The sequence below is a fragment of the Podarcis bocagei genome (genome assembly GCF_964188305.1).
Source record: "Podarcis bocagei genome assembly, chromosome: 15".
Classification (NCBI taxonomy): domain Eukaryota; kingdom Metazoa; phylum Chordata; class Lepidosauria; order Squamata; family Lacertidae; genus Podarcis; species Podarcis bocagei.
Window position 1 is genome coordinate 11,442,108 of NC_138141.1, and position 23,995 is coordinate 11,466,102.

At 46.0% G+C, this 23,995-nt stretch overlaps 1 protein-coding gene across 4 annotated transcripts in view; it reads right to left on the minus strand.

Moving 5' to 3' along the window:
- Positions 1-23,995, minus strand: part of AEBP1 (AE binding protein 1) — a 55,218-nt gene continuing 31,223 nt past the window's right edge. For all 4 annotated transcript variants that reach the window (XM_081171621.1, XM_081171619.1, XM_081171620.1 and 1 more), the window contains exons 14-22: positions 22,555-22,699; positions 21,750-21,841; positions 19,957-20,080; positions 17,184-17,380; positions 13,396-13,575; positions 9,058-9,397; positions 4,651-4,790; positions 3,824-3,923; positions 1-2,169 (exon numbers count right to left, since the gene is read on the minus strand). In XM_081171621.1, coding sequence (XP_081027747.1) covers positions 1,595-2,169; positions 3,824-3,923; positions 4,651-4,790; positions 9,058-9,397; positions 13,396-13,575; positions 17,184-17,380; positions 19,957-20,080; positions 21,750-21,841; positions 22,555-22,699 — 1,893 coding nt within the window. In that variant the 3' untranslated portion in view covers positions 1-1,594. The remainder of the gene's footprint in view (positions 2,170-3,823; positions 3,924-4,650; positions 4,791-9,057; positions 9,398-13,395; positions 13,576-17,183; positions 17,381-19,956; positions 20,081-21,749; positions 21,842-22,554; positions 22,700-23,995) is intronic.

The window sequence follows — 23,995 nt, forward strand, 5'->3', positions numbered from 1 at the left end:
TTCCTTTTTATATATAACTCACTTTATTCATATAACAAGAACTGTTGGAAAGCCAAAAGTGATCAAGGTGGCACCAGACCTGCCTCCTGGGCAGCTGTGGCCTGGGTGCCCTGTACTGCTGAACTTGGCAAATTTCCATTTCCCCTCCCTCGGTTGCTGAAATTGACAGGCTTATTAAAGGGAAAACTGCAACTTCGGTTAGATCAGGGTAGGGGAACATGCAGCTCTGTAGCTGTTGTTGGGATACCAAGTCCCATCATCCCTGACCACTAACTATCCTAGCTGGAGCTGATGGAAGTTGGAGTCCAGCAGCAGCTGGAAGGCCACATGTTCCCCACTACAGGGTGAGAAACTGTAGTTGGAATAACTGTTAGAAGATCGGACTGTACCTTTTAATAAAGAATCTGGTAGCTCCCATGGAATCTTGGACATCGCTTTGAAAGCTATGAAGATTCTAGCCCTTATGGAAAAGAAAACCTTGGGCAGGGGAGTTCAGTTATCAGAAACGTTTAATCTTGGCTGGCACGATGTACTTGGAGTCTCAAGCTGTACATCTGTTGCTGCCCTTCGCTCAAATATTGTAAGAATATTGTTCCAAAGCTGGAACAAGCCCTCTGAATTCTGCACACACCCTTTCCCAAAAATAAAGGCTATGATCCAGCCGTGATGAGATACTTGCAACCTACAGATTTTTTTTTAAAGAGACAAGTGCATATGCAACTGTGTACTAAATTGTGGCTAAGGGTATAAATCTGAAGATACATAATGCCACCTAATGTTTTTTTTATTCTAATGCATTCAGGGCAGGGAGCATGGAATTCTGGGTCGCTGGATGTTGGCCGGGTTTGCATTCATTCCCTCCCTATTCCTCAAATCTCACACCCCGCTTTTAAACTGGGATAGCCAAAGTAGTTACCCCTAGCAGTGGTTGGATCTCAATTCCCATCCACCCCGGCCAGCATGGCCTTGGCTACCCCTGCTGCAAAGAGTACTGTTCAGGGCAAAAGTGAGGTGGAGGAAAGAACACCTCAACACAAATGAGCTTTGTGTAATCAGCTGGGGGAAAGGATTCTGTTCTTGGCCTATTTTCTGTTTCAGAGCCCAGCTCAGCTACTCACCTCCGTTTCCCATTTGGCAAATGTTAGGTTGCTGTAGCATTGGACCGATACCCCTTTAAAGCAAGCGGAGTTGTTAACCCTCGAGATGTGCGCCTTGAGAAGTGGCCGAAGGCAGGAATGGGGAACCTGTGGCCCTCAAGACGATATTGGGCTGCAGCTCCCATCAGTCTCAGGCAGCCCAGCCCAGTAGTCAGGAATGATGGGAGATGCTGTCCAACAAGCATCTGCAGAGACACTGGTTCCCTGGCCCACGGTGTAAATGCTAAGGTTGGCATAGCTTGCTAAATGGATTCCTTGGTGGGCATAGCCTGCTAAGTGGATGTCTCAGTGGATTCTAAAAAGCAGGTGATGATGCCTACTGTACTATGATAATCCAACTATAGGCATCTGCTCCAGGGAAATGGAGTGAGGAGAAGCTTTGGGAATGTCTTCAGAGTGTTCCTGGCCTACAGTCATAGCAAGCTGGCTGGCTGCAGCTAATCGCCAAAGTTCACGGTGTACGTCTCTGCCGTAGTCATGGGGAAAGCGGTGCCAGTGGTCTCCTCCCAGGTCTCCTTCTCTGTTATGTCATCGGCTACTGTCTCCCACTCAGTCACAGTTTCCGTGTAGACCTCTGTTTCCCAGGTGGTGGCAGTTTCGGTAGTGGGCGGCTCTCGGCTCCAAGGCGGGAGCGTGGTGCTGCTGAACAAGAAGGGGACCTCTGTGGTTGGGAGCGTCGTGGGAGGAGCGCTCGTGGCGGCGTTGCGCAGGCGGTTGCGCATCTGCTGGCGCAGGCGAGCTCTCTGCCGCATCCTCATCCTCCAGCGCAGGCGCTCCCTTTGGGTCATGGGCCGCCCCCCCGGCACAGGTCTTCCGAGGGGCCTGTTCCCGTTCATGGCCATGATCTCTCGGATGCGCTTCCAGTTGGACCGTGACAGGATGAAGTTGCACTGGGTGGCTCCGATGTCATAAAAGACGCTGCAGGTTTTGACGCTGGGGTTGTAGCCCTCCGCTCTGGCTGTGACGCGGTATTCGCCTGGGTTCAGGATGCGCCAGTAGTCCCCACCGCTTGCTGAAACAGACAGACATGCAGCGTTTGACAACAATTCTGTACAGGAGAGGGATTTCCTAGTTCAGGGGTCAGGTCTATACTCTGGATGCAGAAAGGCTTAGGTTCAATCCCTGGCATATCTATTTAAAACCATCTCAATTAGCAGATAAGGTCTTTGTGCCTGGGACCCTGGAGAACTGCTGCCAATCAGACTTCGCGATACCGGGCTAAAAGACAAATGGCCAGTCCTGGTTGATGGTAGGTTTTTGTGCTCCCATAGGATAGTTTTGGTGTTTCCATCTTTCTATGCAGGCAGATAATGTGGAGAGAGATCTATAGCAGGGGTGGGAACCCGTGGCCTTCCAAATCCTATTGGACTTCGGTTTCCCTAAGTCCCACCTACAGTGGGGGGGGGGGAGTATTTGATCCCCTGCTAAATTTGCCCGTTTGCCATCTGACGAAGAAATGTCCAGTCCATAATTTTAATGGTAGGTTCATTGTAGCTGTGAGAGACAGAATAACAACAGGAAAACCCCCAGAAACCCAGAAGACAAAAGTCAGAGATTGATGTGCATTATAATGAGTGAAATAAGTATTTGATTCCTTTGCAAAAGATGACTTAGGTGTCCTGTCCCCTTAGCAGAAAAACACCCAGAAAGCATAATATGTCCCCCGCCATGTTTGACGGTGTTCTTGGAGTCGTAGGCAGCATTCCTCCTCCTCCAAACACGGCGAGTTGAGTTGATGCCAAAGAACTGGATTTTGGTCTCATCTGACCACAACACTTTCACCCAGTTCTCCTCTGGGTCATTCAGAATCAAATACTTATTTCACTAATTATAATGCACATCAATCTCTGACTTTTGTCTTCTGGATTTCTGGGGGTTTTGCTGTTGTTATTCCATCTCTCACAGCTGCAATAAACCTACCATTAAAATTATGGACTGGTCATTTCTTCGTCAGAGGGCAAACGGGCAAATTTAGCAGGGGATCAAATACTTCCCCCCCCTCACTGTAGCATGGCCAACAGTCAGGAGTTATGGGATATTGTAATGCAACAATATCTCCAAGGCAGCAAGGTCTTTGGGCATTTAAAATGGAGAAAGTCACGTAATAAGGCTTAGCAGGCTGTAAGCTAAGAGTCCTGCACACAAAACACGTTCTTCATGAACGAACTTGCGTTTTGAAGTGGGTGGGTGGCTGGCAGGAGGTATTTGGCAGAGGCAGGAATAATTTTAAAGCGGGCTTTGTTCCTGATGTTTTGTCAACGCTAAGGCCAAGGTATGCCAAGTGTTCTACAACAGGGGTGGGGATCCCTTTTGAGTCTACAAGTTGCATATGTGTAAGTCACAGGAATAGTTTGGCCAGGGCCCACACGTGCCCAGGCCAAGAATTTGCAGCACAAGCAGCCGTGGTGAACAAAAACACACCTGCAAGCCTCTTGAGCTTTGCAAAGCGGTTGTGCCAGTGATTTAGAAACTGGAGAAATCTGAACTGGATTCTTCCTCTGGTTCCCCATGTTCAGCGCTCTTCCTTCCCCAGTTACTGGGATGTCGGGCATCTATAGGTTTGCTGGCTGGACTGCAGACCAGTTAATGTATGGAAGATCCATCTACCTATTTTCTGTTCATTACAAGGTGGCTGCACATCCCTACCTTCAGCACTGTAGACATACCTGTTTGCACGTCATGGTTGATCCCCACCACAGAGATGGAGGCATTTGCAATGGGGTCTCCCTGCTGGTCTGTCACTGTCCCCTTAAGGCCCCGATGTATCTGCAAGGAGGAGGAGATTTCAGGCAGCAGGATTATTTTCAAGTCCCTTATATCTTTTCTAAAACAACAAATTGCAAGGCTGCTTACATAAGTCCATATCCCTGTAAAATGAACCATCCATACAGAGGAGGGAGACCAATAGGCGGAATGTCCCCCTCCTGCTGCGACAAGCTTCCCTCTGGTCTCCCAGAACCAGTAGAGGCATGAAGAGGGTGGAGGAGACATTAGCTTCACGCAGGCTCAGCCTCAGATTGCTTGGGGAAAACTCTGGAGAGTAGGGGACTTAGGCAGCCATGGGGAGACAGGGACCTTCAGCCTCAGCAGCTACTGTGCTTATTAGGCCTGACACTCCTGTGCTGACCCTTTTTTTTCAACAATAAAGAGAACTCCCAACGTGCTCAGTGGGGTAACTGCTGGCTCGCTCCTGTCATCAGATATGCCAGAGGCAACATCGGAGTTTCAGGACATGTTTCAGTCAGGCAAAAACACTCGGAATGTGAAGCAGGGCCAGTGAAGGTGTATGGCCTTGGGAGAGTTCCAAGGGCCAGTCAGGGAGGCCTGGGGGGCCACATTCAGCCCCAAGGCCTGAGGTTCCCCACCCCCGTTTTAAAGTCAGCATTAACTTTAGTTCCCAGAGTGCTCCGGGGGAGTTGTTTATTTGCCCCCCACTCCGCATTGCTCAGCGGTCCTGACCTCCCATCTTCACCACCCCCTCGCTGGACCTTACCTGTTCCATGAATGTCAGCAATGATTCCTTGTTGTTTTCCCACTCTTGTGGCAATTCACTTTCATGGGGGAACTTGTCGCACCCTGGGTAGATGGACAGCTCCAGGCAGTTGGTGTGGAGGTAGCTGAAATCATTCATGGCTGCAAGGACAGATGGAAGAGGATATATTGCCGCGATGTGGTGACAGCCATTAGCTTAGGTGGTTGTAAAGAGGGGATTAGGTGGCTGTAAAGAGGAGCTCTATGCGGCCTAGGACCCATGTACCTACGGGACTGCCTCTCCTGGTATGCCCCGCGGAGGACCTTAAGGTCCACAAATGACAACATTCTGGAGGTCCCAAGTCACAAGGTAGTTAGGTTGGTCTCAACTAGGGCCAGGGCCTTTTCAGTACCGGCCCCACCTTGGTGGAACGCTCCGTCACAAGAGACCAGGGCCCTGTGGGGCTTGACATCTTTCCGCAGGGCCTGCAAGACAGAGCTGTTCCACCTGGCCTTTGGTTTGGACTCAGTCTGACCCTTATGTTTCCCTCCCTTTATGGTTTCAACTTTTAAAATGAAGCTGCATTTCAAATTGCATTTTAACCTGTATTTTAATATTTTTTTCTTTTTCTTTTTCTTCTTATTATGTTTTTACTAGAATTTTATTGATGTTAGCCGCCCTGAGCCCGGCTCTGGCCGGGGACAGCGGGGTATAAATAAAATTTATTATTATTATTATTATTATTATTATTATTATTATTAATATGATGATGATGTAAAGGGACCCCGACCATTAGGTCCAGACGTGACTGACTCTGGGGTTGCGGCGCTCATCTCGCTTTATTGGCCAAGGGAGCCGGAGTACAGCTTCCGGGTCATGTGGCCAGCATGAATAAGCCGCTTCTGGCGAACCAGAGCAGGGCACGGAAACACCGTTTACCTTCCCGCCGGAGTGGTACCTAGTTATCTACTTGTACTTTCATGTGCTTTCGAACTGCTAGGTTGGCAGGAGCAGGGACTGAGCAACGGGAGCTCACCCCGTCGCGGGGATTTGAACCACCGACCTTCTGATCTGCAAGTCCTAGGCTCCACCCGCGTCATTATTATTATTAGTTGTGGTCTATTAATGGCAACTAGACATGATGGATGGACCCTCTGGGTTCAGAAAACCATACCCCTGAATGCCAGCTGTTTGGGGCGAACAGTGGAAGAGAGCCGTAGCCTTTGGACTTCCTAGAAGCAGCTGACTCATCACTGTAGGAAGCAAGAAACGGATATTTGCTGTGATCCAGCCTGCTTTGTGACTGAATAGATCAGCATTCCCCAACATGGTGCTCCCTAGATCAGTGTTTCCCAACCTTTTTTGGGCAAAGGCACACTTGTTTCATGAAAAAAATCTCGAGGCACACCACCATTAGAAAATGTTTAAAAAATTAACTCTGTGCCTATATTGACTATATATAAAGTAACTCTCTTTAATAGGAATCAAATACATGGAACACCCTTTTCGAATTAAAACACACAGTCTCATGAGAGCAAGGAACAGCGATTTTATATTTTACGAAAAGAAGTCGCTAGTCCTCATGGTGACAGGGTGGAAAATATTTAAAAGCAGAACCACCTTGAGGAAGGTGGAGCCATATCACATCCCGGCAGGAGGCCTAAATTGGTGGAACGCTCAGGCCCCACCTATTCAAAGAGGACTATTAATTTGGAGAGCTGCTATCTTCCAAACTGTGAGACGACGTGGCAAAAGGGGAGCCCTGAATGGAACTTTGCGTTTTTGTCTGTTCCGTTCATCAAGCTTTTGTTTGAGATCTGCCGCCTCTTCCAGAGCAGAAGATCCATTGTCTTGATTTGTGCTCGAGAAACCCCCCCCCCCGCGCGCGCACCCCGCTTCTCCTCCCCTTTCGGTTCATACACATAGTCTCCCCCTATTGCAATTTTAGGATTATTTATTTTTAAAACTCAACACAGGGGCGGGGAGAAAAGCTTAAACATTTCCCTTAAGTAAAGAGGAGGTTGTGTTAGCTCGACAAGGCTCCAATCCTAAACACAGTTCTTGAAAGCACACACCCTACAGAATACTGCGAGGTTTACGGTACATCCGAACGGCGGCGACGATCTGCTGGAGGGGCGCCCGAGATTATTGAGGGGGCTCGGGCCCCCTCGGGCCCCATGGAGTCGGCGCCTATGGCCTTGGCAAGCACAAAACCTACCAGGCTCAACACCGGTCTCGCGCTGCCGCTTCCCGCGCTCTCAAGGACCCGGGAGGAGGAAGGCGTGAAGGGAATCCCGAAGGTGCGAAAACCTCGCGCATGCGCAGGCCTTCCGCCTGCGACAGCCCAGTAGGCTGGCCGAAGCGAGCGGCGATGGGATGTGGGAGGGAGCTCGCTCGCCGCCCCGCGTGTGCTCGCCGCCGCCGCCCCGCCTCTCGCCGCCCGACTCGCCCGCCTCCCTCCCACGGCACACCAGGCAACGTCTCGCGGCACACCAGTGTGCCGCGGAACACCAGTTGGGAAACAGTGCCCTAGATGTTTTGTAGTCCAGGAGGCTCTGAACTGAGACAGGCACAGAACAGCTAGAAAAATCTAGCCCCAAATAGTAGAACTTGACCCTCCCTTGTGTCAGGGAATGAGAAAAACCCGCTAAAGGCAGGACCATTGTTCGGCATTGGCAGAGAATGCCGAAGTTCCCATGTTGGGTCGCTGGCACCTTCAGCTGAAAGGGATCCGCAACAAGTGATGGGAAAGACCACAGCTGAGGGCCCAGGAAGAGCTGCTGCCAGCCAGAGTAGCCAACACCAGCTAGATGAACAAACGATCTAATACTGCTTCCTTCATACAGCTATTGCATCACAAGGAATTACACCATGCTGACCCCATATTAAGATAAAAAAAATCCTTCCAGTAGCACCTTAAAGACCAACTAAGTTAGTTCTTGGTATGAGCTTTCGTGTGCATGCACACTTCTTCAGATACACATGCATGCACACGAAAGCTCATACCAAGAACTAACTTGGCCCTTGTCATCCCATTCATTTCTCATAAAAGGGTTTCCTGACACTGACAGCAGATAATTGTACTGCATCGCTAAGCAAACTGATATATTCAGGGTTCTGTACAGAGGGGAGTGCTCTGAAAGGGGCGCAACATGAAAAACAGCTCCATCTCTGTCATAAAACCACAGGAAATGGTTAGAGGATTTCCCCTGCCCCATTTTTAGGTAAAGGGAAAGGGACCCCTGACCATTAGGTCCAGTCGTGGCTGACTCTGGGGTTGTGGCGCTCATCTCGCTTTACTGGCCGAGGGAGCCGGCATACAGCTTCCGGGTCATGTGGCGAACATGACTAAGCCGCTTCTGGCGAACCAGAGCAGCGCACAGAAATGCCGTTTACCTTCCCACCTATTTATCTACTTGCACTTTTTTGGTGTGCTTTCGAACTGCTACGTTGGCAGGAGCTGGGACTGAGCAACAGGAGCTCACCCCGTTGCAGGGATTCAAACCGCTGACCTCCTGATTGGCAAGTCCTAGGCTCTGTGGTTTAACCCACAGCGCCACCCGCGTCCCAGCGCCACCCGCGTCCCAATAATGGGTAGTACCTCTCATTACCAAGGAAATGTAATAAGCAAATAGAAAGAGAACCTAGTCCTAGGCTCTGTGGTTTAACCCACAGCACCACCTGCGTCCCCATGCCCCATTTTTAATTGCTTATAAAACAGAGAACCTTACATGGAAGGCTTTTGTTAAAAAAAAGCCCTGAAAATGCTGTGCCATTTGGCTGGAAAACGCCAGAGTTACAGGCACCAGAGGACAGGCTGATTTTCTACTGTGAAGCAAAATGAGACACTAATGAATGGGAAATAAGAGGAAATGTTTCTAAGTGTGCATCCCTATCCTGTACAAATAGGACTAATTTAGCCAGATAGCCCTGGTGATCATCTAATGTTTATCGGATGGATTTTCTCCCTAAATTGATTTTTGAATTTATTGTTACAGGTTAAGTACTTAATTCGTTCCGGAGGTCCGTACTTAACCTGAAACTGTTCTTAACCTGAAGCACCATTTAGCTAATGGGGCCTCCTGCTGCTGCCGCGCCACCGGAGCACGATTTCGGTTCTCATCCTGAAGCAAAGTACTTAACGCGAGGTATTATTTCTGGGTTAGCGGAGTCTGTAACCTGAAGCATATGTAACCTGAAGCGTATGTAGCCTGAGGTACCACTGTAGTCACATTTTATACTGTATTTTATGCTGTTTTTTTGTTGCATCAATTAAGTGTTTTAAATTTGTTGTTAGCCGCCCTGAGCCTGGTTTTCTGAACCGAGAAGGGCGGGGTATAAATAAATTATTATTATTATTATTATTATTATTATTATTATTATTATTATTATTATTACCCCACCTCTCCCCCATTCTGCAACACTTACTGCCCACCCGAGGGTGCCACTTGGCTCCATTGACGATCCCCATCCCGTTGGTCATATCCTGAGAATGGCAACCTCCCCGGAAGGTATCGGTCATGCTGAGGTGGGCCGAAGCATAGGAAATGGCCAGCCAGCGGAAGATGGCGTGGTCTGGAGTCTCCCTGGTTTCCGGGTTCTCCTCTCCGTAATCATCCAGCACTGGAGGTGCCACTTCATTCTCGTTGACGGGGCGAGCCATGTCATAGGGATAGGAGACGAGCTTCTCCCCACCGTGGAAATTGGCGCCAAGGACAAAAGGGTTCTTTTCCATCCAGGCCATGATGGCTTTCACCTCCACTGCCATCTGGAGAAGGGAGAAAGGAGAGGGAGAAAAGGGAGACCACACAGGACAGGTGTGAAGAGGTGTAGTCTAAGTGGGGCCAACAGGCACAGAAATTTATAGCTCAGGGGCAGAGCACATATTCTGCATGCAGAAGACAACCACAGATTCAAGCCCTGCCACCTACTATTTTATTTCAGTTTCAGTTTTTTATTTATACTTTTCAAGTTAATACTGTTCATTCGTTTCACAATCAATTTGACGTTCCAAAATTTGACTTCCTTCCCCCTCATTCTGTGGTCCCTTAAATTTATTTCTTAATATCTTCTGCATATCCAAATTGACTTAATTTGCTCATTTAATTATCTACTGTAAATATATACTCTTATAAAACTGCAGGTTATTATACTAATCCTGCTAATGCTCTTATGTGTTTATCTTTAAATTTATCTTTATTTTTGTAAATCTGTAAATTTATCTGTAAATATTCAATTAACCATTTCCATTCTTTTATAAAAAGCTTGTTATCTTGATTTCTTATTCTTCTGATAAGTTTCATCATTTCTGCATATTCCATAAGTTTTTGTATCCATTCTTCCTTTACTGGGATTTCTGCTTCTTTCCTCTTTGGGGCAAGTAACATTCTTGCTGCTGTAGTAGCATACATGAATAAATTTCGATACAATTTAGGTAGTTCTGTTCCTACCATTAAAATAATCAGGTGGCAAAGTCTTTTGTGACCACACTGAGACAAAGCCAGTCAAAGGCAAACTTTATCTGTAGTTAAAGTACTGTGGTGCTGGGCATTATGGCTGTATCTCTGCTTTTATAATACTGTTTTATTGTTTTTAATGCAAATAAATAAATAAGCACTCACACACATAAGCAAGCTGTGGCCCAGAAGGGATAGCGATCAGCTCACTTCCTATTAATTTATTTACAGATAGGTAGCCGTGTTGGTCTGCCATAGTCAAAAAAAAAAAAAAAATCCTTCCAGTAGCACCTTAAAGACCAACTAAGTTAGTTCTTGGTATGAGCTTTCGTGTGCATGCACACGAAAGCTCATACCAAGAACTAACTTAGTTGGTCTTTAAGGTGCTACTGGAAGGAATTTTTTTTTATATTAATTTATTTGTTTGATTTGAAACCTGTCTTCCAGCAAGTTTCCAAGCAACTTGCAAAAAAAGTTAAGATTTCAAAAATTAAAGCAAAACAAGAACATTAACACATCCTAACATAAAAGCAGTGAGTATAATTAAAGCAAGCACAATTTTTCTGTGAGCACTGTATTTTTACCCGAAGATTTTATTGTTGTTGGAAGAACCAGCTCTAAGATTTTGTTGTTGTGGAAAGAAGAGGCATTTTAATTTTTGGCATGGCAGCTTTAATCGGAAGAACACGAGGCCGCTTACAGAACAGGGAAATTTCTGGCTTAAGCAACAACATCTGTGTTTCTTCCAAAAAAAGTCTCAGTGCTCTAAACTCTGCCTCATCTGCCCACCAAAAAAATCCCCATGTCAAGGTAGTTGTTTTCCATATACAGTGGTAACTTGTGTTAAGTACTTAATTCGTTCCGGAGGTCCGTTCTTAACCTGAAACTGTTCTTAATCTAAAAAAATTCCTTCCAGTAGCACCTTAAAGACCAACTAAGTTAGTTCTTGGTATGAGCTTTCGTGTGCATGCACACGTCTTCGGATACATGTGTACATCTGATACATGTGTGTATCTGAAGAAGTGTCCATGCACACGAAAGCTCATACCAAGAACTAACTTAGTTGGTCTTTAAGGTGCTACTGGAAGGATTTTTTTTATTTTGACTATGGCAGACCAACACGGCTCCCTATCTGTAACTGTTCTTAACCTGAAACACCACTTTAGCTAATGGGGCCTCCTGCTGCTGCCCTGCCGCCGGAGCACGATTTCTGTTCTTATCCTGAAGCAAAGTTCTTAACCCGAGGTAATATTTCTGGGTTAGTGGAGTCTGTAACCTGAAGCGTATGTAAGCTGAAGCATATGTAACCTGAGGTACCAATATATATATATATATATATATATATATATGCAGGTTTTGGTGTCTTCGGGTGTCTTCCCGTGTAAGAGTTGGGGTGTCTAGGCGACGTTTCGACGAGATCTCACTCGTCATCTTCAGGCTGGTGCTTTCGGCTTCAGCCGAACTTGGCACAAACATGCAAACATTCTGCTGCTATGCTGTGCTGAATAGAGCCATTGCTGGGCTTAGTGTGTCAACCCACCAGGGGCGTAGGAAGGGGGTGGGATGGGGATGCGGTCTGCCCCGGGTGTAATCCCTGAGGGGGTGACAAAATGGCACACCACAGGGGGTGCTACTTACCACAGAACCTGGCCTGCAGCATGCCTGAGCCACACATCTCTCCTGGGAGTGATGCAGTGGCCCACGGTGCCCAAAAGAGCAGCATGGGGCTTGCGTCCGCCAGGCAGACTCCGTGGGCATCTTACCGCGGTGCACCCATGGACGGCTCGCCCTGCCCCCACCACTCTGGGTGCCGGAGCAACTAGGTACACCCCTGCATCCCACCCCAGGCTCGTGACTTAGTTATCTCCAGATGAACCACAATCTGTTAACCAAAGTTCCCCCAAATGTATCTGTCAGGGAACTGACATCGGAGCGAGAGGCGAAGGGGAGGCTCCCAGATGATGCTGGCGAAGGACCCAGCAGCAGGGGGAGAAACAGCTCAGTAGAGGGGGAAGCAAATCAGCGCAACACCAGGGATAAAGGGGGGCAGACGAGGAAATTGGAGAGAGGGCTCCAAGACTCTTCACTGGAGTTCAGTGAGGAGAGCACAGGTCCACCGCTACCCACGCCTTCCCTGCGCAGAAGACTCCCGCGCAGTGAGAGGAGGAGGAGACTGGGTGTCAAACAACTTTTATGTTGGAAGAGGTTCAAGAAACGCCCACTGACGGATTCTGCCAGCGATTGAGGCAGCCGCGATGAGAAAGGGCTGTGCAGTCAGAAAGGTTTAACAAGGCAAATTAACCGAGAAAGGCACCAGTTTACGCACGAGTAACTCATACCCATTACAGTATCCATTTGCTAAGTAAGCCAATGCAATGCCTTTGTAGACCAATTCAGTAAATAAAAACCAACACTGGGGAACATTTTTTTTTTCATTTTCTGTTGCATGAGATTTTTCAAATATTCTTATATGTTCTGTCAATGCTGGTTTCAAATCTGAAATTGATTTTTGTGTACATGCTATACTTATCTTTCAATTTCCGACTTTTGCCGATAAGTCAGATTTACACTGGGGATAAGTGGACACTGACATGTTGATCTACCCTAACCACATTATTGTTCATGTTCAATGCTATATAAGTCACTTACATTTATACAGTACTCATATTGTACTACTTTGGCTATGTGTTTAATAAAATATTCAATTCTTGCATTGTGAAAAACAAAGATTATGGTGAAAAGTGAAAAACATGAATTGCAAAAAAAAACCCCTAGAGCTTACAGAACAAAACCAACTTCAGATATGAAATCAGCATGTTGAAGTTAGGTTAGAACAACTGCCGGTGTCAATGCAACAAAAATTTTGTTTCCCAGTGGGGGGAGTAAAGGTAAAGGGACCCCTGACCGTTAGGTCCAGTCATGGCCAACTCTGGGGTTGCAGCGCTCATCTCACTTTATTGGCCAAGGGAGCCAGCGTACAGCTTCCGTGTCATGTGCCCAGCATGACTAAGCCGCTTCTGGCGAACCAGAGCAGCGCACGGAAACGCCATTTACCTTCCCGCTAGAGTGGTACCTATTTATATACTTGCACTTTGGTGTGCTTTCGAACTGCTAGGTTGGCAGGAGCAGGGAACGAGCAACGGGAGCTCACCCCGTCATGGGGATTCGAACTGCCGACCTTCTGATCAGCAAGTCCTAGGCTCTGTGGTTTAACCCACAGTGCCACCCGTGTCCGTCTATTCTCCCGCAGCTGCCCTTTTCAGGATTCGCATGCCAAGTCAAGCTTGTACGGAAGCAAGAGAATACTTACAGCAGTGTCCTCCGCAAGATAGTGCTCAGGGATGGGGATATGGTGGTTGGGGACTTTGTGCGGTACCCATTTCCTCTCTTCTGCAGCCCAGAGGACGCTGTTGAGATCAGGGAAGTTCTCAAAGATATCGTACCCTTCCTCACTCCAGTGCCCCAGGGCCCAGTTCCCCAGCTCAGAGCCCTGCAAAGACAAAGAGGATGTGGTCTCACGGTTATTCACACTGGTGACAAAAATCATAGGTTTGCTCTTCAGGTAGCCTCAATCACAAGCAGGCTTTCAAATGTTTGCTTGGTACTACTGTCCTCTGGTGAGTATGTTGAACGACTGGCATTCCTCCAGCCTTGGAGCTGCAGGGATGGGAGAGGGTTGTTTTGGCAGTGGCATAGGGATATTTGCCTCTTCCCCAGCTGCACAGGGTAGAATGGAAGCCTGGGGGTTGTTGGGTCATTTTGCTGCAGAAGTTTGATATTTAACTTTTTTTCACTTTTCCAGCAACAACAGTTGAGCCCAAACTGACTCACAATATTAACAATAGCATTTAAAAAATAGCAAACGTTTTAGTCTATATAATCATATCAAAAAACACAACAGCATGTAAACGAGGCAAAAACAAACATATTGAGCAAACAATTAATACTGCTCAATACAAACTGCTACAGAACAACCATAACTAGATCCTGCCCATCACCATCTTTAGTTTGGCTAGCAAGACCAGTAAAACATTATGAATCCCTTTTCAGAAGGCAGAGAGAGAGAGACAGAGAGAGTAGATAGATAGATAGATCATAGAATAGAATCATAGAATCATAGAATCATAGAGTTGGAAGAGACCACAAGGGCCATCGAGTCCAACCCCCTGCCAAGCAGGATACACCATCAGAGCACTCCTGACATATGGTTGTCAAGCCTCTGCTTAAAGACCTCCAAAGTAGGAGACTCCACCACACTCCTTGGCAGCAAATTCCACTGTCGAACAGCTCTTACTGTCAGGAAGTTCTTCCTAATGTTTAGGTGGAATCTTCTTTCTTGTAGTTTGGCTCCATTGCTCCGTGTCCGCTTCTCTGGAGCAGCAGAAAACAACCTTTCTCCCTCCTCTATGTGACATCCTTTTATATATTTGAACATGGCTATCATATCACCCCTTAACCTCCTCTTCTCCAGGCTAAACATGCCAAGCTCCCTTAGCCGTTCCTCATAAGGCATCGTTTCCAGGCCTTTGACCATTTTGGTTGCCCTCCTCTGGACACGTTCCAGTTTGTCAGTGTCCTTCTTGAATTGTGGTGCCCAGAACTGGACACAGTACTCCAGGTGAGGTCTGACCAGAGCAGAATACAGTGGCACTATTACTTCCCTTGATCTAGATGCTATTGATGCAGCCCAGAATTGCATTGGCTTTTTTAGCTGCCGCGTCACACTGTTGGCTCATGTCAAGTTTGTGGTCAACCAAGACTCCTAGATCCTTTTCACATGTACTGCTCTCAAGCCAGGTGTCACCCATCTTGTATTTGTGCCTCTCATTTTTTTTGCCCAAGTGCAATACTTTACATTTCTCCCTGTTAAAATTCATCTTGTTTGTTTTGGCCCAGTTTTCTAATCTGTCAAGGTCGTTTTGAAGTGTGATCCTGTCCTCTGGGGTGTTAGCCACCCCTCCCAGTTTGGTGTCATCTGCAAATTTGATCAGGATGCCCTTGAGTCCATCATCCAAGTCGTTGATAAAGATGTTGAATAAGACCGGGCCCAAGACAGAACCCTGTGGCACCCCACTAGTCACTCTTCTCCAGGATGAAGAGGAACCATTGATGAGCACCCTTTGGGTTCGGTCAGTCAGCCAGTTACAAATCCACTGAGTGGTAGCATAGTCAAGACCGCATTTTACCAGCTTCTTTACAAGAATATCATGGGGCACCTTGTCAAATGCCTTACTGAAATCAAGGTAGGCTATATCCACTGAGTTCCCTTCATCTACCAGGCTTGTAATTCTGTCAAAAAACGAGATCAGGTTAGTCTGACATGACTTATTTTTCAGAAATCCATGCTGACTATTGGTGATCACAGCATTCCTTTCTAGGTGTTCACAGACTGTTTTCTTAATGATCTGCTCCAGAATCTTCCCTGGTATTGATGTCAGACTGACTGGGCGATAATTATTTGGGTCCTCTCTTTTCCCCTTTTTGAAAATAGGGACAACATTTGCCCTCCTCCAGTCTGCCGGGACTTCGCCTGTTCTCCAGGAATTCTCAAAGATGACTGCCAGTGGTTCTGAGATCACATCTGCCAGTTCTTTTAATACTCTTGGATGCAGTTCATCTGGCCCTGGAGACTTGAATACATCTAAACTAGCCAAGTATTCTTGTACTATCTCCTTAGTTATTCTGGGCTGTGTTTCCTTTGCTGAATCATTTGCTCCAAATTCTTCAGGTCGGGCATTGTTTTCTTTATCGGAGAAGACTGAGGCAAAGAAGGCATTGAGGAGTTCAGCCCTTTCTGTGTCCCCTGTTTGCATTTCACCATCTTCTCCTCTGAGTGACCCCAATGTTTCTTTGTTCTTCCTTTTGCTACGAACATACCCATAAAAGCCTTTTTTGTTGCTTTTAACCTCTCTAGCAAGCCTGAGTTCATTCTGTGCTTTGGCTTTTCTGACTTTGTGTCTACACGTGCTGGCTCTTTGTTTGAATTCCTCTTTGGTGGTTTCCCCCCTTTTCCATCTTTTGTACACATCCTTTTTTAATCTTAACTCAGTTAAAAGTTCTTTAGATAGCCACCCTGGCTTCTTTAGGCACTTTCCATGTTTCCGTCTCATTGGTATTGCCTGACGTTGTGCTTTTACTATCTCCCTCTTAACAAACTCCCAGCCATCATCAACTCCCTTTCCTTTTAGTATTACTGTCCATGGGATCTCACCCAGCACTTCCCAGATAGATAGATAGATAGATAGATAGATGATAGATGATAGATGATAGATGATAGATGATGATAGATGATAGATAGATAGATAGATAGATAGATAGATAGATAGATAGATAGATAGATGATAGATGATAGATGATAGATAGATAGATGATAGATAGATAGATAGATAGATAGATAGATATAGATAAATGATAGATAGATAAATAGATAGATAGATAAATAGATGATAGATAGATAGATAGATAGATAGATAGATAGATAGATAGATAGATAGATGATAGATAGATAGATAATAGATAGATATAGATAGACAGATTGATAGATGATAGATAGATGATAGATAGATGATAGTTTTCTTCAATCTAACCCCCCTTCCCCGCTCCAACCCTTACTTCTCTTCCCTCTCTTTAGAGTTGGGATGGGGGATAAACTAAATTAAATTTACGGTACATTTAATGGCAAATGTACCCAATTTGCACTTTCTAAAACAAGATGCAAAACATGCCCACCTGTCGAAATTTGCACTTTCTGAATTTGGCAGTGCAGTTCCCCAGCCAGGTAATGTGTACAAAAATGCATGCACTAGTATAAAGTGTGCATATAAATGCACATATTAGTGAATATGACACACAAGATGAATTATATTTTTTTAAATCGACTTGCAAAAATGTGTGTATATCAGGCCTCCGTATGAGAAGAAATTCACCCTAAAATGAAATTGAATTTTCATGACATTTTTTAAAAAGTCGCGAACTCAAGCGGAAATGTGGAAAACAGAGCTTGAGCTGGAAAAATAAGAAATGGAGAGAAATCGAAGCCCATTCCTACTTCAGAGTCTCTCAATCCACACTGCAAAGCCTGATCCCATCCAGACTTACCATTTGGCTGGCAATCTCATAGCCGTCGGGGTTGAGTGAGGGGACGAGGTGAATGCGGGTCTCTGTCACCAGGTTCCTCACACGAGGGTTCCCATCCTTGTATTCCTTGCACATAAACTGCATCAACATGAGCAGCAACTCCCGACCCAGCACCTCATTGCCGTGGATTCCCGCCGTGTAGCGGAACTCTGGCTCTCCTGCAAGAAGGCGAAGAAAAAGGCAGGTTTGCTGTGTTGCTCCATTAGAAAAGGCTCACCTATGTAAGGTCCCTTCCTTACTCTGAAGTCGTGATTCTTAGCTCCAGAGAATCTAGATGATGTTGTTGCCACAACCTGTTGCATTCCAAGCAGTGTTGTCTTCCAATCCCCCCCCCCCCTTATGGTGGCCCTTTGCGCAAACTGCAGTGGCAGCCTCAAACTCTCTGATATGGACAGGCAAGAACTGTTGAGCTTCTTTGGGGCTGCTGAGATGTACTCAGAAGAGACCCAATAAAATTAAAAATATCTTAAAGAGCATTGTAAAAAATGTGAATTCTCTGGCAGGCTTAGACTGACCCCTGTATGGACATAATAAACCTTATTAAAATAAAAATTTGGGAGAAGTTTGGAGTGATAATGAAAAGTGCGCTATTCTGAAGAAACCTGGGACACTTGATGGGGTGACTGGAAGTTGTAAGAAATTAACTTATTTTTTGTAATTTGTATTATCCTTCGGGGTGTGCTTTTCTGTTGACTTTCTTTTCTTTTTTTACAATCAATAAAACAATTTAAAAAATTATAATAACTGAGGAATCCAAGTCAGTCATGTCCATTGACTTCCACGAGAAGGACCAGCTTTGGCTACAACCCAAATTATTCATTCATCAATTGACTGACTAAAACTCATACTGTTAATTACTTTAATTGGTTTTTTTAATCTGTATTAATACCCCCCTTTCCACACCACCCATATCAGGGGTGCCAAATTTTAAAAAATATTGGAGGGACAGGTAAGCCCCACTGCATATAACTGATCACAAGGCATGGTGCACACACCCCATTTGAATGGCAATGTCCATCAATTGGGAGGGCTGGCCCCCTCAAATATTTTGGGGAGCTGAAGGGACCTCAGCCCCTAGGAATTGGCTCCTATGACCCAAATGTTGCCAGTACTCCAGAGAAATCTGGAAGCTGTGAGCTTTTGGCCTCTGCTTCAGCCTCTCTCTCGGTACTGGAATATTCCATGTTTATAATTGCGTCAGCCAAAATGTTGAATGGCATCCAGAGAAGCCAAACATTCATAAACCTTTTGGGACTTTTGTTTCCCAGCTCAGAGTATTAAGATGGAGAGTCCAGACAATCTACGAAGCTGGCTTACAAAAAGTCCTGGCACAACGGATTTGTTCCAAAGGAGTTGTGGGATGGAGTAGGAGGTTGGGGGCTTTTTTTGGTACCAGTATTTATAAAAGGCTAAGGGCATGGCTATGGTAAGCATACTTTTTAAAAATAATAAATAAAAAAATCTGAACATCAGGCCCAGACATTGTTATGGAAATGTTGACAAAGGTGAAAGCCAAGCAAATAACCCAAGGCAGTTAATATAACTCAAGCGTGCTCACCCGACTATATGGAGAGCAGACCTTGTTAAAATAATGTTCTCTTGTTTTTTGGAAGAGAGTCATGATCAAACTAGGTTAACATCATACACTTACACAGTTCACTCCCCGGGCTTCGTGTGCCAGCAAGTTAACTCTGGGAAATGGGGCATGTCATCAGATGCGTTGACTCAGACTTACAAAAACATGACTTTGCACTGGGCTTGCAGGGATGTTTGCTCATCTGAATACTTGCCCTCGCCTGCCTCAATGCCTCAGGGCTGTAATGGGCTTTGAGGCAGATCCCAGGAGTCTTTGGGGGAAGCCATGACTGCTTAAAGTGGTATGAACAGTGCCTAAAATGCAGAGTGCAGATGGGGTCAAAACTGAAATGTGCTGATGGGCACTTTGAGACCATCTAATGGCGTGCAGATATGCAGCTGACACAACCTTGATGGCAGAAAGTGAGGAGGAATTAAAGAACCTTTTATTAAGGGTGAAAGAGGAGAGCGCAAAATATGGTCTGAAGCTCAACATCAAAAAAACGAAGATCATGGCCACTGGGCCCATCACCTCCTGGCAAATAGAAGGGGAAGAAATGGAGGCAGTGAGAGATTTTACTTTCTTGCGCTCCATGATCACTGCAGATGGTGACAGCAGCCACGAAATTAAAAGATGCCTGCTTCTTGGGAGAAAAGCAATGACAAACCTAGATAGCATCTTAAAAAGTAGAGACATCACCTTGCCAACAAAGGTCCGTATAGTAAAAGCTATGGTTTTCCCAGTAGTGATGTATGGAAGTGAGAGCTGGACCATAAAGAAGGCTGATTGCCAAAGAATTGATGCTTTTGAATTATGGTGCTGGAGGAGACTCTTGAGAGTCCCATGGACTGCAAGAAGATCAAACGCATCCATTCTGAAGGAAATCAGCCCTGAGTGCTCACTGGAAGGACAGATCGTGAAGCTGAGGCTCCAATACTTTGGCCACCTCATGAGAAGAGAAGACTCCCTGGAAAAGACCCTGATGTTGGGAAAGATGGAGGGCACAAGGAGAAGGGGATGACAGCATGAGTTTGACCAAACTGCAGGAGGCAGTGGAAGACAGAAGTGCCTGGCGTGCTCTGGTCCATGGGGTCAAGAAGAGTCGGACACAACTAAACGACTAAACAACAACAACAACAAATGGTGTGCATCTCTCACCTAGCTCATGCTCTCCTGGATTGTCAGAGATCTCCATGGCGTAGATTTTAAGTCCTCGAGAACTCTTGCCAATGTTGTAGATGCGGGTGATGGTGGGACACTCTTCATTCACCACCTTCATAAGCTGGAGGGAGAGAAAGCATCACAATTTGCTGACCACTCAACCAACTGTCCTCAGAAGAAAAAGGTGAGGCTTATTATGCATGATGGAAGCAAGGAGTTCCGATTCATAAAAAGAGCAGCTTTTGTATAATGTTCCTAGGAACACCTTTCTTTCCCAATTTTTATTTATTTTTTTCATTTGCAGAGAGGACTTCTAAATACAGATGGCACCTCCAGATTGAGCATTTTGTGGGAGGGAGTCAAGCACAGACCTGGAAGTTCAGGTTTGCACACAATTGAAGTTGATTAACTGGAAGGACAGATCCTGAAGCTGAGACTCCAATACTTTGGCCACCTCATAAGAAGAGAAGACTCCCTAGAAAAGACCCTGATGTTAGGAAAGATGGAGGACACAAGGAGAAGGGGATGACAGAGGACGAGATGGTTGGACAGTGTTCTTGAAGCTATGAACATGAGTTTAACCAAACTGCGGGAGGCAGTGGAAGACAGGAGTCCCTGGTGTACTCTGGTCCATGGGGTCACGAAGAGTCGGACACGACTAAACAACTAAACAACAACAACAAAGAACTCTGGCACAACCTAGCACAGGGGTCAGCAACCTAAGGTCCGTGGGCCACAAGCGGCCCATGGGGGTTGTTTAACCAGCCCATGGACCCCCGCCGTCCGCTTAGGGACACACACACCCTGCTCAGTCGGCTCCCATGAGCTGCGTTAAACCGGTGCGTAGCAGGGCGGGGACTGCCTTCTGCGACGCTGGCTGGCTTCCCATTGGCTGCAGGAAGCTCTGTGAACCGGCCCAAGTCACAAAAAACTTTGCCGACCCCTGACCTAGCACAACAAATCCACTTCGGAGAAAAGAGAGACTGACTTTTGCGGTTAGGCAAGTTACAGGGAAAGACATTGAAAAGTGTGGGATGAATAAATGATTAACGGGAAGACGAATAAACACCGTGCCACAAACCAGGATGAATGATCCTTGGCGTATAACCTCCCAGCAAACAAATCAGAGCAAATGTTCAGTAAAGGCAGAGCAGCAGTGAAATGGGTAGATAGACCTCTCAGGAACCCTATTCTGCTTGAGCCGAGCCACTGGGAGTGGTTCTGGGATTGAGTCATTGCTACATTTTCTCCCTTTCTTGCTTATACAGTGGTACCTTGGTTCTCAAACACCTTGGTACTCAAACAACTTGGAACCCAAACACTGCAAACCCAGCAGTAAGTGTTCTGGTTTGCAAACTTTTTTCAGAAGCCGAACATGCTCTGTTTTGACTGCCACACTTCTGTTTTGAGAGTTATGCTGAGGTCTGTCTGTTTTTGCTCTTTATTTTGCATTTTTGTTTTTGTAGCTCTTTTTTGTTTTGTTTTTGTGACTGTGTGGAACCCATTTCAGCTATTGATTGATTGATTGATTGCACGACTTCAGTACATTTTTTATTGCTTTCATTTTATGGATCAATGGTCTCGTTTAGATAGTAAAATTGCTGTTTTAGGGGTTGTTTTTAAAAGTCTGGAATGGATTGATCCGTTTTGCATTGCTTTCTATGGGAAAGCATGCTTTGGTTTTGGAACGGACTTGCGGGACAGAATAAGTTTGAGAACCAAGGTACCACTGTACCTAACCAAAGCCCCTTGAAAGCACCAAATGTCAAGGCTGAGGCTCTTCTCCTCACCTGTCTCAGGTCCTTGTAGTTGTGATGGCGGAAGTCCAGGTTGTCTACTGATGTCATCACTTCGTTCTGCAGGCTGTAATAGCTGTGGATGCCTGCAAAAAAATTAAAAGAGGGACTCAAAGGCAGAAATTGATCATATTATTTATACCATAATTTAATATATTTATATATGCTGCTTTTTAAGTAGAGAAAGCAGTTTAAATAAAATCTGAATGTTTGGTAAGTACCAATAACATTTTAACAACAAAAGAGAAAATTCTGTAAGTGGGATACAATCCCCAGCTTCTTCAAAAAAAGCAATTAAAATGTTATTCATGGAAATAAAAAAAGGTGAAGGTAAAGGGAGCCCTGGCAGTTAAGTCCAGTCGCAGACAACTCTGGGGTTGCGGTACTCATCTCGTTTACAGGCCGAGGGAGCCAACGTTTGTCCACAGACAGTTTTTCCGGGTCTGGTGCAATGGAACACCAAAACCAGAGCAGCGCACGGAAACGCAGTTTAGCTTCCCACCAGAGTGGTACCTATTTATCTACTTGCACTGGCATGCTTTCGAATTGCTAGCTTGGCAGGAGCAGGGACCGAGCAACAGAAGCTCACCCCATCGCAGGGATTCAAACCGCCAACCTTCTGATCGGCAAGCTCAGTGGTTTAGGCCACAGTGCCACCCACGTCCCTACTTCATGGAAGTAGACTCCTGTAAATTAATGAAATAGGGCTAGCACTGGAGGCAACCCTTCATTCTTCTCTCCTCCTCTTCCTCCTCCTGCCTTCCAGTAATATGGACTCTCTAGTCTAGCTCCTGCTTACTTGAGAGAGGGCAGCCCAGAACTTCCAGCCTCATGCAAAGACTACCATTCCAAGTCAGTGGGAAGATGCGAATGAAGCGGGCAACCTTTGGCTCTGGAAATTCAGTCATCACTGGTGTGTCCTTGTCAACATTTCCATAGAAAAGCTGCAAAAGAAAGAGAGACAGTTTTCAGTTATAAGAGACAAGAAACACATGTGGCCAGTTCTGAGCAAAAAGACCCAGATATTACATTTCCCCTATTGCTGTGTGCTTGAGGCTCTCATTTTTTCCACCCTCTAAGGTCCTCCTGACACAACTCATTGAATACAATGTAAGTCCAGTTAAGTCCAGTCAAAGGCGACTATGGGGTTGCGGAGCTCATCTCACTTTCAGGCCGAGGGAGCTGGCATTTGTCCACAGACAGCTTTCCAGGTCATGTGGCCAGCAGGACTAAACTGCTTCTGGCACAACTGAACATTGTGACGGAAGCCAGAGCACACAGAAACGCCGTTTACCTTCCCACCACAGCCGTACCTATTTATCTACTTGCACTGGCATGCTTTTGAACTGCTAGGTTGGCAGGAGCTGGGACAGAGCATCCGGAGCTCACTCCATCGCAGGAATTCGAACCGCTGACCTCCTGATTGGCAAGCTCAAGAGGCTCAGTGGTTTAGACCACAGCGCCACCCGTGTCCTTGAATACTACCTATGCTTAATGCAGAACAGCGAGAAAGTAGGCTGGTAGTAGATCCCTGAGTGATTTGATGCTGAGAAGCAAGGCCTTCTATTAATTATTATTATTATTATTATTATTATTATTATTATTATTATTATTATTATGGTAAAGGGACCCCTGACCATTAGGTGCAGTCGTGACCGACTCTGGGGTTGCGGCACTCATCTCGCTTTATTGGCCGAGGGAGCTGGCGTACAGCTTCCGGGTCATGTGGCCAGCATGACTAAGCTGCTTCTGGCGAACCAGAGCAGCACATGGAAACGCCGTTTACCTTCCCGCCAGAGTGGTACCTATTTATCTACTTGCACTTTGATGCGCTTTCGAACTGCTAGGTTGGCAGGAGCAGGGACAGAGTGACAGAAGCTCACCCCGTCATGGGGATTCGAACCATCGAACCACCGACCTTCTGATCAGCAAGTCCTAGGCTCTGTGATTTAACCCACAGCGCCACCCGTGTCCCAATTATTATTATTATTGCATTTTATTAGGTTTTTCCAAAGTTGTTGTTTCCTGTAAATTATTATTTACAGGGGGAATCCATAAACATATAAATACATGCATGGATGTGTGGATTTAACTTTTACCCTACCTGCCCAGATGTTCTCAGCCCCCATAATTCCAAAATTCTAAGCATCAAAGCAGATCCCTGCCACTCATTCTGCACCAGCCAAACCCTGATACATGAACAGCATGTGTTTTATTCTGAGATCTTGTGATGAAGGACG